This window comes from Lissotriton helveticus, chromosome 2_1, assembly GCF_964261635.1.
Source record: "Lissotriton helveticus chromosome 2_1, aLisHel1.1, whole genome shotgun sequence".
Classification (NCBI taxonomy): Eukaryota; Metazoa; Chordata; class Amphibia; order Caudata; family Salamandridae; genus Lissotriton; species Lissotriton helveticus.
Window position 1 is genome coordinate 1,792,030,647 of NC_136059.1, and position 15,519 is coordinate 1,792,046,165.

General features: G+C 46.9%; 1 protein-coding gene across 2 annotated transcripts in view; it reads right to left on the minus strand.

Annotated features, from left to right (window-relative positions):
* The window catches only part of ZGRF1 (zinc finger GRF-type containing 1), an 829,426-nt gene that overhangs the window by 771,293 nt on the left and 42,614 nt on the right, over positions 1 to 15,519 (minus strand). For both annotated transcript variants that reach the window (XM_078676730.1, XM_078676729.1), the window contains exons 3-4: positions 12,423 to 12,503; positions 2,364 to 2,423 (exon numbers count right to left, since the gene is read on the minus strand). In XM_078676730.1, the coding sequence (XP_078532856.1) occupies positions 2,364 to 2,423; positions 12,423 to 12,503 (141 nt within the window). The remainder of the gene's footprint in view (positions 1 to 2,363; positions 2,424 to 12,422; positions 12,504 to 15,519) is intronic.

The window sequence follows — 15,519 nt, forward strand, 5'->3', positions numbered from 1 at the left end:
CCTCTTCTTCCTCGGTATCGAAAATGTTCACCGGGTCAGGTGCCGTCTGCTGGGCCTCCTGGCGCGCTGCGTGCCGATGTCGAATCGTCTTCTTGGAGCGGAAACGAGAACAATCCATACAGTTGGCTTCATCGTGATCCGGCGACAGGCACTTGTTGAACACCGGGTGGACGTCGATGTGAGGATACTTCGAGTTGCACACGGTGCACCTCTTGAACGGGCTCCGTTCCATGATGGTTCGTCGAATAAGGCCTCTGGCGTTGACCGGGCCTTCAGCGCCGAAGAGCCACGCGACTCCTCTGGATGTCCGACTCGGGAACTGAGCTGGAACAGAACTGGGCACCGATCGCAAGACAATACCGACGATATAGTAAAGGCCTTTTGGCCAAAAAGAAAGTTTTCTATTGATTCCGAACTGGAGTGATCAAATATGCATCCGAACCCAATGGCGGAAAAAAACAATCTGGGGATGGAGTCGATGCCCATGCGCACTGTAGTCCAGGGGAGGAGCCACCTATCTCGTGATACTTCGAAGACTCTTCCAGGACAACAATGTGCAATCATCCGGACCCAACACTAGGCTGCAATCTATGCACAAGATATGAATTCAGCAGCCCACATGCCTCGAACCTTCAGGTTCCAAAGTGCTGAGCTATGTACCAGAGGCAGCATGGAATTTCTTTTATGCTGGTTCAGTCTATTTATTTAAAGAGAAACAGATGTGATCCAGCTGCAGAGGGTAGGACTGCTGTTCAATACCACAGTAAAAACAGTGATGGGCGGAATACTTAGATTAATCTCAGCTACTTCTAATTACTCAGGCCGCATTCCAGTTCACTATTTTCTTTGCCCACAATGCCACCCTAGATAGAGACTAACCCTATGTAAATCAGCTTCAGACCTGTTCCAATAGGAGCAATCCAACTCAAACTGCTATGTCAAGTTCCCTTTAGATGGAAAATCAAACAACCTCACAATGTTTTCGGCCTATCTGGGCCTCAAAATAAAAAGTGCTTTAGCCCAATGGCACAGTGAGTATGGGACCCACACTTGGGCATCGCCATTGCATACAGGCGATGCCATAGAAGTCGTACAAACGCGTGTTTATGAAATGGAAGCCCTGGGGATTCAGGTACACAGATAATCAATGCTTCATCCCAGCTCCACAACTGGGAGAGGTCTTTAACTACAAGAACATGATCTATACCAACCGCACAGTTTCTTTTGAGGAGAAATGATGCCAATTCACCTATATAATACAATATAGATAAAGCTCCCTCAAAACTCTCCTCATACTTTATTTTAAACTTAAATTTTGGTTGGTACAAATTCAGGGCTAGGTAAAGAGAGCAGTGTATCTACACAAGATGGCCCTTTAAGCCACCAGACTGATGCTTTCATCTCAGAGAGTACCACTTTGACAGTTCACTTAGAAGATATAAAAAAGTAATTAGCATCCTAATGGAGGTTATAAAAGCTTTTTGCATCCTAATGGATTCCTACTGGCTTCCGGAGGCAAAGTATGGATTGTTCTAAACTGTGTGAGGATTCCTCTGGATCAGATTTAGAAATAAAGTAACTAGGATCACAAGTGTCTATTTCTTTCTGCAGTACTTTAATGTCTTGTCAGATCTCAAGAACATCACAAATGTATCTTCCACTGAAGATAAACTACTGTGTCAGATGTAGGATTTCTTCAGACCAGGGTCCCTATCTTGTATACCAACCCATTGAGAGACTGGCACTGGAGGAAGAGAACAGATGGCATCTCTAGAGTGAAACTTCAGGAAGAGCATATGCTAATCTGAATGGGCTGCCTTGTCAAAAGGGCTATGTCCTCTATTTTGATCATGTTAATTTATTTCCATTTGCATTTTATTATAATAACAGGAATCGAGCTGTAGTAACAAGCAACAGGCTGCAATATCAAATTGGTGCTTTAACCAATAGACTTATTAAAACAATTGGTACTGGACACAACTCAGCAGGAAACATGTTGCATTGAAAACACCATTTTCAAGCCGATGAGAGTAGCGAAAGTAGACTAATGCTCAATAAAAAGACAAGCAATACAATAAAAATCACTTACGTCTATGAATGAGTGAACCACAACACACTAGAGTTCAAATAATCAATTGCCAACTCGGTCACACCAGTTCTATTCTTTTGCCCTCTCTACCAACTACCACAATCTCTGCCTCTTCCTTTCACACAGATGTAATACAAACGAAAACAAATATTAGATCAGATTCTCATACTAACACCTAACACAACCATGCAGTACTAATTTGGCACATCATCAATAGCACATTAAATATTCCTGGAAGTGATAAATAAATGTACTGATGAAGCATTTAACATACCTTACGATCTTTCAGGAAAACACTCTCCAGACGTTGTCCCTTATCATCGAACAAGTTGGCCTAAAGAGGGATACAAGGCTTACAAATTATAAAGGACACAGCTCCACAAGTAAAACAGGCCTCAACATTATCCTTAGAACGTGTATGGCACCCACCTGCCATTATCCCTCCAACCAACTCTTACAGCATTCCAGTTCTTTCCCAATAGTGCATGCCTATCCCCGGCACTCCCACCAGTGAGTGAAGCACACCTTTATCTCATGGCACTCGTAGCTGCGTTGAAAGCACCCATGTCATACAGAGCACTATATCTGTTACTTTTGCCAGCATTCATCACTACGCTCTGACACATTGGGATCAGTGGCTCTGTGCAGCTAAGATGTCACACTAAACATCTATGTCATGGGCATCTCACTTCATTTCCAGTCTTCTGCAATGGAGAGACGGAAGTTATGGCAGAGCTGTGTCGGTTAGGCTCCAGAGAAGCACCCCACCACATAAACTTTTATTAACTGCTTTACAATATTTCGCGCAAGATTAGGAGGGCACTACTGAATGTGCGGACCGCAAACCATTCGCCCCCCAATGTTTGATGATAGCAGTATATCCGTTGTCGCAAGAGGGGATAGATTGAACATGTAAATATGTAAGTAGGAGTTCAATGAGAGCCGCCATGCATCAGCGTTGGGAAGCGGAAATCTGGTCTGATGAATGTACCTGTCGTAGGGCCTTGCTTAATACTTGTAATGAGAGCTTTGCTGGGCAGGGGGACCTCAAAGCCAGTCTGTTGGCCAGCTCCTACTATTACCTACACGTTTCTAGTGTTGGCAAGTGCTGAACACTGCTATTGCACTGCCGGACTGTGTACAGACTCAGCAGCAAAGCTATGCTGGAGCAGGTCAGAGTACTCACTTCCATCCTAACAGAAAGACAGGGCCTGTCAAGCCAGCGTCCCATTAGATCAGCTAAAAGAGGAGAGGGATAAATCAGCTTGGGCTTAAAGGCGACACAGCTGGGGTCCTGGCTACTAGGGCAGGACATGTCACACATGTAGAGCTATGCTCTGCTAGGAGAGCCCACAGGTGAGACAGGCATCATCTTTATAATATTAATGTATTATATTTACAGAAGGTGGCAGTAAAACTCTTGCCTGACAGAGGGTTGTGAGCTCCCTGGTCCCAGTACCAGGGAAGGAGTCGCATGATTGCCTATTGTTTGGACTCGGCCAATCCAAAGGGAACGAGGAGGAATATCCCACTTTATGGTACCTTCTTAGCCCAATCCAAGATGGGGAGGATTATGTCTGCACCCTACCATGATAGACTCCAGGGCAGACTGCCTCACTAATTTATTCCTTGATTCAAGGTTGGCCTGAATCATGTTAGAGCTGAGACATGACTTGTTCACATGTAGAAAAAGATGAGCGGCTATCTCTTTGCTTCACAGAGCCATAATGTGTGGGTGGCATCATCATGACAGACTAAGGGTGGGCTATTTCTGACAGAAGCATGACATCCATAGGTTACAGGGCTACTTCCTGCTCAGGGATTAGCTGAGTAAACCTTTCACTTACACTGAAGAGAAAAGGTCAAATCAGGAGCCTGCTGACTGGGCCCTGGGATCTTCACGGGAGACCTTTGTGAGGGATGGTCTTGCTGCTGGGCTGCGTCAGATCAGGGCCAACTAACTGCTTTGCCTCTGCAATTCAGTCTGCATCTGTATAGCCTGAAGGTTTAAGCGCCAGTTCACTGTGGGAAGATCAGTGCATGGGGGACGAAAGTCCCACCTGGCCACCCTGGCACAGAAAACATAGTTGTCTACTCGTCCTTATTCCCTCGGTATCATGAAGAGAAATCTTGCTGTAAGGTCCTGGGCACCTTTCGTCTGCATAATTGTAGGCCGAGGGTAGCTTGGATTCCTGAACCTCTGTGCAGCTCCATACAGCTCAGCCCCAGACGGCCAGAATAGTGTACCGTAATAACAAGTTACTAACCTTTGATAACGCCTTATCTGGTAGAGACTATATCAAGCCGCAGAGTGCTTGCCTTTTTAAATTTCCCCAGGCGTCAGACTGGATCTGGAAGATTTCTCATGAGCAGTACCTCTGTGCGCCGGTAGGTGGTGTCGATCAGCTCTTTGTCCGTCATTGCCGGCATTCGCGCTGGAAGTGACGTCATGGTACCTATATAGTGGCCACCCAGGCACGCTGATGTCCGTTACTTTTCACGATTTTCCACGCCAGAAGACCAGAGCCATGAAGAACACTTGTATGTCTAAACTAGGGCCCTGAAAGGGATCATCCCTGTCCCTAGAAATCCATTTGCAGAGAGTGTAGGATGGGTGAGTTGGTAAGGAATCTGCAGCTGGATATAGTCTCTACCAGATAAGACATTACCCAAGGTTAGCAACTTGACCATCTGATAGAGACTTCTATCTGCAGATTGCTTACCTTTTGAATACCCAAGCAATACAATCCCCGGAGGAGGGTCTGCAAACAAATTTCAAATGAGAAAATCCTGCAGGACCAAACGGTAAAATGTCTATCCCTGTGGACATGACTGTCAAGGCAGTGGTGTTTGGTAAATGTGTGCAGAGATGCCGACGACCGGAACACTGCCTGCTAACGCAGTGGTCACAGCTTTAGCTCTGGTGGAATGAGCCTGCAAGCCTTCGAGATGCTACTTCTTGGCCAATGTGCAGCAGATTTTGCTGCTGCGCACGGCCTATCTGGAGATGGTCTGTTCTGCACCGCCAGACCTTCCTTTGCACCATCATCCCCCATGAACAGTTGGGTGCCCACCCAGAACGCTCGCGTACGGTCAAGGTAGAACAACAACGCTCTTTTTGGGTCCAGAATGTGGAGACGCTCCTCTTCTTTAGAGGTATGTGGTGGAGCGTAGAAGGTAGGCAGTGATCGATTTGTCTACATGAAATGAGATAACCACTTTTGGTAGAAAGTAGGCCATTGTGCCAAGCACCACTTTATCAGAGTAGACAGAGAGGTAAGGTGGCTTATATGAATAGTCCTGCAGCTCATTTACTCTGCTGGTAGATGTAATTGCCACAAGGAAGGCTGTTTCAAGGTGAGAAGCCTGAGGGGACAATTGTGTAGAGGCTTGAAAGGAGTGCACATCAAAACAGTAAAAAACAAATTAAGGTCCCAATAAGGCATACTGAATGGCAAAAGAGGGAATAGAGGAATAAGACCCTTGAGAAACCTATGCCCAATAGGGGACTTGAATAAAGAGGGCTGATCAGGCAACCATAAGAAGGCCGAAATAGCAGACAGATAGCCTTTAATAGTGCCCAGAGCAAAGCCCTGCAGGACAAAGGAAAGAACAAAAAGCACAACTTCAGAAAGGGAGGCAGAAAGGGAATCAACAGATTTTTATGCACACCATGCCACAAATGTTTTCCAACGGCAGGCATATACTGTGTTGGTGGAGGGACACCTAGCTGCAAGAGTTTGAGAGGAAGGTCAAAAGTTGTCAAATGTCACCCCTCAATCTCCACGCAAGAAGGTGGAGAGTGGACAGGTTTGGGTGGAAAACCCTGCCCCGTTGCTAAAACAGAAGATTTTCTTTAAGGGGCAGCCTGACCGGAGGATCGATGGCCATGCTCAGTAGCTTGTGATACCAGACAATCTGTGCCCGTGAGGAGTCACAAGGATGTATGTTTTTTGTTAAGTGCAGAGCATGAGGCAAAGGTTAACCATATAATATAATTTTACAGTACCCGCAAGGATCTAGACATGTGACTTATGAGTTCAAACAGGTACGCAACTCTGGGCCCAGTTGTTCTTGATCTTCTTGAAGATTCTGGGAAGAAGTGGTATGGGCAGAAATGTGTATAGAAAGGCCTGAGCTCAACTAAAGACAAAAAGCTTCTCTGAGCGAGTTGCGCCTTGGAAACTCCAGCAGGCAAAACTGCTGACATTGTGCGTTCTCAGCAGAGGCAAACAGATCTAATCAAGGCTCTCCCCACTGCTGAAAGAGCCCTTGCGCCACCTCGGGTGGAGGCCCCATTGGTGATCCGTTAAGCATAGTCAGCTGAGTTCGTCCACCCAGGCATTCTGGGAACCTGCCAGGTGTTGAACCACCAGGGATATGCTAATCTGTGACAGTCATGTCCAGAAATGCAGGGCCACTTGACATAGGGCCCACGACCCCACCACACCCTGTTTGTTGCAGTATTATATGGTGCTGGAATTGTCTGAACACTTGTACCATCCTTCCCTGAATAGAGGGTAGAAAAGCTTTCAATGCCAGTCGGATCACATAGTGCTCCAATAGGCTGATGAGGAGTCCGGATTCCGCCAGAGAACAAAGTCCTCGGATCTCCACCTCTCCCAGATGGCCACCCCATCCTAGGAAGAACGCATCTGTCACTACTATGAGATTGATCAGGTTGAGGAAGGGAGAGGTGTCTGCCTCTTACCCAATCGCAGTTCGTTAGCCACCATTTGGAGGTCATTCGCAGTTCTCTCTGGATCAGGTCGAGAGATACCCCTGATGCAGCCCCACTGGAACCTCGGGTCACATTGCAGAGCCCGCTTATGCCATCTGGCATGTGTTACCAGCAGGATACAGGAGTCCATGAGGCCCAACAGCACTAGAGTCAATCTCACCGAAAACCATGATAGAGGCTAAAATATCAGTATTATAGCCTGAATATCCTGAAATCGCCGCTTGGGAGGTTAAGCCCGAAAATGTGCTGTGCCCAGAATAGCTAAGAAAAAGGGAACATCTGAGAGGGGAGTCAGGTATGACTTCGGCACATTGATAGTGAACCCCAACAAGTGCAGAAGGTTCGTCATAGTCTGGAGGTGGGAAACAACAGCTTGGGGTGAACCCACCTCCAGCAGTCAGTCATCGAGTTTGGGAAAGACTGGAACCCCTGATCTCCGCAGATGAGTTGCAACCACCACCATCACTTTGATGAGCACCGAGGGGTGCTGGTAAGGCCAAAGGGGTTATTACTAAAGACAGTGGTCCCTAGACAATATAAGGTAGAAAACAACTAATCAACATATGCTCGATAGACAGTATGTTCTTTGTCCAGCAGGACAGAATTTTTTTTTTTTAAAGTTTTGTAAAAAGGAATCAGTGACCGAATACAAGTGAGACGCAACCTGCGTCCAACTCACGAACATGGACAAACAACAAATATTGTGGAAGAAGGGGAGTTTCAGGCAAGGGGGAGGTAGTCTGTAATCAGTACAGTTGGACAGACTTAATTTTCATAGCAGTACCATTGTACATTTTTCACAACATTTAGTTACATATGGTACAGTTCGTGTCGACGACGTTTCAATTCCTAGGGTGAAATACATGGGATCATCTTCAGGACAGTGAAATTAAACATGCCTGTGTGCAAACAATAGACAATCTGTTTGTTTAAAAGGGCGGACATCAGGAGCCTTCGGGGAATTGGTCTGATAGGGACGTGTGGGATAAAAAAGTCGTCGCTGATAGCGGTCACGGCGAGGGACCGAGAAATTAGCTTGGAATATGTCCTAGTTTGGCGGCTCTGGCCGCCAAACTAGGACCTATTCCGCCCTTTTAAACCCTCAGCGGCTCCTGGCATCTCTCTAACAGGCCGCTTATCTGGACTCACTCATTCCGGCGCCTGCCTCGCCACCAACGTTAACAAACGTTATCATTTTGTAAATCCAGTAACCCCCCTGGTTAAACAAACAGATTGTCTATTGTTTGCACACAGGCCTGTTTAATTTCACTGTCCTGAAGATGATCCCATGTATTTCACCCTAGGGATCGAAACGTCGTCGACACTAACTGTACCATATGTAACTAAACGTTGTGAAAAATTTACAATGGTACTGCTATGAAATTTAAGTCTGTCTAACTGTACTGAATACAGACTGCCTCCCCCTTGCCTGAAACCCCCCCCTTCGACAATTTTTGTTGTTTGTCCATGTTCGTGAGTCGGACGCAAGTTGCGTCCCACTTGTATTCTGTCACTGATTCCTTTTTACAAAACGTATTTAAAAATAAAATTCTGTCCGGCTGGACAAAGAACATATTGTCTATCTAGCATTTGTTGATTAATTGTTCTCTACCCGATATTGTCTAGGGAGCACTGTCTTTAGTACTAATCGATTCAGCCAAGGTCCCTACCATATTGCCTTTGGGCTCCCTTGTTGTTTTGCAAAGCAGGTACGGCCAAAGGGGAGCACGGTGAACTGAAAATGCTCATGTCCTACCATAAACACCATACAGTACCAGTGGTCAGGCAGAATGGGAATGTGGAAATAGAAGTCCTGCAAGGCCAAAGTAACCATCCAGTTTACTAATCCAGGGCAGACAAGACCTGAGCCAACAAGAGCATTTTGAATTTTTCCTTCATGTGGAAGAGATTAAGTGCCCGCAGATCTAGAATAGGATGAGGGCCTTTGTCCATTTTTGGAACCCGGAAGTAGCTGGAATAACAACCACAGCCTACTTCTTGCACTGGAACCCTTTCTATGGCTCTCTTGGCCAAGTGAGACATAACCATCTCGCAGAGAACAGACAGATGACCCTCCGTCAGCCGATCATGAGATGTTGGCATGGGGAAGGGGTAGTCTCGAAGGGGAGGGAGTAGCCCCCTCGGACAATCGGCAAAAAACCCAACTGTCTGATGTTATGGAGGACTGCCAGCGGGGCAGGTGATGGCGAATCCTGCCGCCAACTGGGTGCCCATGGTGGTAAAGGGGTAGACTAGGACGGTTTGGAGGCGGCTGTCGCAGTGGCAGACTGACCAACCGCTGGCCACATGAACCATGAGGCCTGAGAGTACTGCGCCAAAAGCCACGCAGAGGCTGGAGAGTCGGGCGGTGGCCGAGCAGGCATTGGCATGGCTGAAAGCCTCTTCCGTAGCCATGAAAAGCTGACTGAGGTGGACGTGGGGCAGCAGAGAGGCCTAAGGACCTGGCTATAGCATGAGAATCCTTAAAGCGCTCCGACGCAGAATCTGCCTTGTCTCCAAAGAGACGGGTGCCATCGAAGGGCATGTTCATAAGGGAAGCTTGGACATTCCCCGAAAAGCCAGTTGTCCTCAGCCAGGCTTGGCTCCTAAGGGCCATAATAGTGGAAGCCTCTCTACCTACTGAGTCGGTCATCTCAAGTCTGCATCGCATATGAACTTTGCCACGTCTCTCCTTTCGGTGACAGCTGGGAGAGTATAGATCAGGACTCCTCCAGGATCTGTGGCAGTACTTGCACAACTGTATCCTACAAAGGGTTGGAATAACGGATCAAAAGGCATGCGTTGTTCACAGACCGCAATGCCACTTTGGTGGAAGAAAACATCTTTTTCCCCAAACGAGTCCAGCCATTTGGATTCCCTATCCAGGGGAGCGGTAGAGAAAGCGCCTTGGGAGGTGGAGGCTTGGAACACCATTCTCTCAGGGGTAAGGTGTTGCGTGGGAAAGTTTGGACCCCCAGGTGCGGGGCAATGACAGGCAATCATTCTATTCACAGGAGCCCCTGTGGTGGATTTGGACCAGGTACCCAAGAGGATGTCAGTGATTGTGTCATTGAACGGGAGCAAGGGTTCTGAAGTGGAGACTACCAGTTGTAGCACCTCAGTCAAGAGATTAGTCTTGACTGCCACTAAGGGCAGCTGAAGGTCAAGGACCTCAGCTGCTTTACACGCCACCATTGCATAAGAAGCTCCCTCCTCCGTAGCCACGGGAGGGGGAGAAAGCAGACCGACATCTGAAGAAGTATCCAGGCTGCTGACCTCCCCCAGGTCCTTACACCAGTCCACACTGTTCTTCCTCATACAGCTGGTATTCCAAACGGTCCAGTGACCCCTCTGAGTGTTACCCAAGGCCTGGACAATAAAATTAAGGCTCAGACTCAGATCTAGGAGGCAAGGCTCCTGCCGATGTGGGGGCAATGCCCCTCTGGCTCAGTGTCGCAGTCGGTGATGGCAATAGGGTGGGGGGTAAGGGGGAATTGCCTGGAGCATCAGAACAAGTGCTGGGGAAGGTCCGGATGGCACAACCGTAGCTGGTCTTGATCCATGAATGGATCCATGGGGCCTCACCGGAGCCACTGGCACAGAACCAGATGGGGTCCTTTCCAACCCTGTGGGGCTCGAAGGCACATCAACGGTATCGGATCACCCAAATATGAAGAGCAGATACTCATAAAACTCTTTCAATTGACCTGGGGCACTCAGTTATTCGGAAATTCTGGAAGGTGTCGAGTCGGCCCAGGTGCAGTCTCCAGGGAATCAGGCCTAGAACGCCAAGGCTCCCTTGTGTCTTCGGCTAACAGACGAGGAGAAGTCGAAGACCACCTCGACTTCTTACTCATCTTTTTTTGTCTCCTGTCCCGAGGACTTCGAATGGGAAAAGGAGGACTTCGGGCTCCACAAACAATCCCGGGACCTTCCCCTCAAATGGGAATTCGACTTCCGCGGATTCGCATGCTGAGCTGATGGCAGTTTCAGGGACTACTCTATCAAAGCCTTCAGAGCCATGGCCCAGCAATCGGAACACTTTTTGGTGTCGTGGTCACGCTCGTGCTCCAGACAACTGAGGTGTGAGTCCGTCACAGACATCGCTCGGTGACATCAGCCGCAGGACTTAAAACCGGACTTGCACAAATACATTCCTTGACACACCAGAAGGTAAACTCAAAACAAATCAACAAAATGTTGAAAAAGCCTGTCAGAAAGCGACAGAGGGGTAGCTTTTCTCCAGATCAGCATAGGTTGACGCGGAAAGAAAATAACTGATGTCAGCTTGCCTGGGTGGCGCCTATGTCGGTACTGTGACGTCACTTCCAGCGCAGATGACACCAACAATGGATGCACAGCAGACTGTGGCATGCACCTACGCGCAGGGGTACTGCTCAAGGAAAATCTTTTGGTTCCAGTCTGACTCCTGGAAAAATTAAAAAAAGGTAAGGAATCTACTTCTAGAAGGCTCTATAAAAGACACCATGCACTATCTGAACTGAGTGAACCTGTCTTTGTGAGGGTCTCTGCCAGGACCCAATGACTCAGTTACTGATTCTATGACTAAACAGACGGTCTTCCTAGACTACTCTCGCTGGTAGGGAGCACCCTTATTACCCTAGTACATTGTGTGCTTGTAAAAAAACAGGACTCTATCCCTACTGCTCTCACTAAACTGGAGGGCCAGCTATATGACCCACTAGTGTGCACCAGTTGATTCAACTTGTGTACAAATGGACAGTCGTTACCCTGTCTAGTGCTTATGAGTAGCCCACTTTTCGAATGCCCCACAGATGCGGTCTTATACTCTGGGGCCTCCCTGCCCGAAGTTAAAGCATATACTCTAAACTGGGCTTCTGGGCATGGGCCAACTACCAACTCTACACTTGCTGTAATAGGTATCTGAATACCATTCCCTATGAACATGTAATCTTCTGGTCAACACTCCAATCTGAGAGTTGGAACCAGCCAATTTGGTGCCAGGCCTGCTTGAAGCAGGTACCGTTGCTTGCCCTACTATCTTGGGAAATGACTAAACTGAAACAAACAACTAAGAGAGACCAGTTTCTCCAGTCCTTAACCTGCTGTAAAAGAACATTACTTTATTTGCCACACTTTGTCCTCATCTGAATGTTAGGTTCCATATCCCGTCCTGACCTTAGCACTGGCACCATTACTACACTCATTCCTTTATGTTTCTGCCTTTCAGTCCACATGGTGCCATACAGTGCTAGACAAGTTTCCACTAACAATACATTTTCACAAATATAATTGTATTTTTACATACATCAAATGTTTATGTATTTAACAGACCATGGGAATGGTTTCTAGTAGTGTATTGAAATGATTACTCATGTAGTTCCTTATGAATACAATTGGGTGAGCACTTAATACTGACTAAACTCAGAATTAATAGACTTTCAGTTAACAAATACTTAGGGATGGACTAACAAAGATTCTTCTGAGAGTAGGTGTACCTTATTCTAGAATTACTACAAAAGTTCCACGAGTAAGTCACATGTGGGAGTGCTCCTTATCGAGTTGTGATGCCATGAAAAGGCCACCCAACAAATATACATTTTAGATTACCTTGTTCCCTTCAGCAGCAATCTTCAGAGATCCATCTTGCCATACCTTGGACTTTTTAGTCTTTTGATGTGTGTACAGCACCTTGTGGCGAGAAGGATACATAGCATGTTAATGTAAACAATAAAAAAACAACGTTATGATTATCAGTACCTGCGCCTGAGCTAGAGAATGAGCTTCTGGATCCTCAAATATGCCCCTCTACTCTAAATAAAGGCCGTACCATGCTGTTATGATGCTGTGACCGATAGCGGGCAGAGCAGCTGACTCCGGAGTGCGGGGTTCGATCCCCGGTGGCAGCTCACTCGGGGCAATAGCTTGTTTTACCCCTCCAACACCTTAAAACCCTTAAGGGGGTGATATGTTCGTGCTTTACAAATAGGATTTATTATTTAGTAGTAGCCGACTATAAAGTCTATGGGGATGGTGTTATCAATGTGAAATCACTGTGGTAAACACATTTCCATCCTATGTAATGAACTGATTTCTGCTACATCCTCTTTAATAGCCCATTAACAACAAGCACTGACGTTGCCAATAGGTTTCGCATTTGGAAAGTTGGAGCTATTGGTTTTGTAAATGACATTTTATATTTATATATTGTTATTGACAATGCCAATACTTTTAACTTTAATGCTAAACAATAAGAAGGACCCGGTCACTGTTTTAATCTGCCTATATTTTATTTTACGCAGAATCACACCCTAAGGTGCTTAATCCTTGGATGTTTTAAATTTTCAATTAGTTACAAATTACAGCACATTTTTTCCTGTAAGTTTGAACCAAAAGTCTGAGGTTGCTTTGTCGTGCACAGAACATATATTTACATAAACTATAACATTAAACACATTGGAAAATTATAAATAAATACTTTTTTCAATATATACAACACATTTATCACAAACAATGATTATTAACTTCAAGATTGTACCCTACTAAATGATTCCACCCGGTTTTAAAAGGGACTATTTGAGTTTAGTTTAAACCTGGTACCACAAAGGCTTAAAGCTCGATGCACTTTTTTTAAGACATTGAACTCATGAACATGTTTGACAAAGCCTTTTGCGAAAGAAGCATTCGTTTTTTTTAATATGAATGTCTCAAAGCCAAAGCCGACGCGTTTCCAAGTCCGTCATTCAATTATCGGACTTTTCTTCAGGGCTTAATAGCTGGGCACCTGTGTTAAAGTAAGGGGAGGACATATTTTAATGTGGGACCCTCACATGTATCGTCACCAGTAACATGATTGTTTGACTTGTCTCAATTACCTTCTTCTACCGAATGGTCGAATCTGTTGTATTGGTCTGAGACTTTTAACTTTAGCATATGTGACACTTTTAGTATTTGTAATATCACATGTTTTGTATTGACGTGACTTAGATGTATTGATATTACAATAAACAATGGCTTTTAATTTTTTTAAATAATTAATACTTAAATACTTAAATGTTATTGTTTTTTTTCCCTTCGTGAAGCATTAATCAAGTAAAAAAGTCGTTTACCCCCAGGACATACAGATTCTGGTGTCCAAAGCACCAAATGTGCATGCTATCCCCCATTTGGAAATGGAAAACCTGTGATAGGTGCCATTTATCATGTGTGGAATTCCGAACCTAGAGAACCATCCGATGGTACAGAGGCCCCCTCAAGTGCACGAAAAAGTTTACGCTGCGCTACAAGGGAAAGAAAGTGTTGTGCTGTTGCTGCCACATATGTAATCCAATGTGTAATTAGGGTCAGTCTAAATAACAGGGGTTACAGGATTGTGAAGGGGGGACTCCGAGGGAGCAGAGCCCATGACCCAATCCCAGCCCCGGGGCGGCCGGCAGAGTGGAGGGAAGGAGAGCTCGGGGTGTCTGTGGAGGTGTACATGGGGTGGGGTGCAGATCAAGAGTGCCCGAGGGCATGGGTTTAAGTACTTCTGAGGGTTCGAAGATGGATTTGTAGTCGGAAGGGCCTAGGACTCTGTGGGGTGAGGGGGTCTGAGAGAGAGCTGTGACGCATGAGAGTCTGGAGGGGGCAGAAGAGTGAGGGGTCTGAGATGTATGGAGTTTATGAGAGCGAATATGGTTTGAGGGGGTCTGGGGCGGGGTTTGTATAGTGGATATGGTTTGAGGGGGTCTGGGGCGGGGTTTGCATAGTGGATATGGTTTGAGGGGGTCTGGGGCGAGGTTTGTATAGTGGATATGGTTTGAGGGGGTCTGGGGCGGGGTTTGTATAGTGGATATGGTTTGAGGGGGTCTGAGTTGTAAGGAGTTTATGAGAGCGGATATGGTTTGAGGGGTTCTGGGGCGGGGTTTGTATAGTGGATATGGTTTGAGGGGGGTCTGAGTTGTATGGAGTTTATGAGAGCGGATATGGTTTGAGGGGGTCTGGCGTCAACGTTAAGACTGTCCGAAGCGTCTTAGGTGAGGAGGTTTGCGTGACTGGTCTGTGGATTCAGAGACCTGAGCACTCTGCGGTGCGTGGCGTCTGTGTGAGACTGGAGCTGGTTTGAAGGAGCCTGAGAGGGTTTGTAGATAGACTTATCCTGAGGAGTCTGTAAGAGAGCGGACAGGGGGAGTATGGAGGAGCTGAGTGGATCGGAAACGATCTGATGGGTCCTGAGAAGATATCTAGGTTAACCATTTGTGTAGCGCCTGAAGCCCGCCAAGCGCTGAGGGGGAGAGGAGGCGGATGTAAGAGGGCAGGCTGGAGCGGAGCCTCATCGGGTCTCGGTTCATGCGCGGAGGGGGGTTTTAAGATACTGCAGGAGTCTGCAGGGGGGGCACCGTGAGCTGGAGGTCTGGCGGGGGTGAGCGAGGGCTGAGGGGAAGGGTTATGACTGAGTCTGGGTAGTTAGAGGGGGATCTGGGTAGTTTCCTAGGGTTATAGGGCGATGGCATCTGGTGTTTTGAAGGGTCCATGAAGAAACAGCGGAGTTCTGTGGAGGTCGGGGTGAGGGGATGTGGCGGACAGTAAGGGGGTCTGCAAGGACCGAAGGAGAGGGCGAGCAGCCCGGGACGAGAGAGCTGCAACGCGAGGATGTGGATGACGGGGGTTGGTGGGGGTCTGAGATGATGAGGAGCGGGGGAGGGGGTCCTGGGGGCTTTGATGTGAG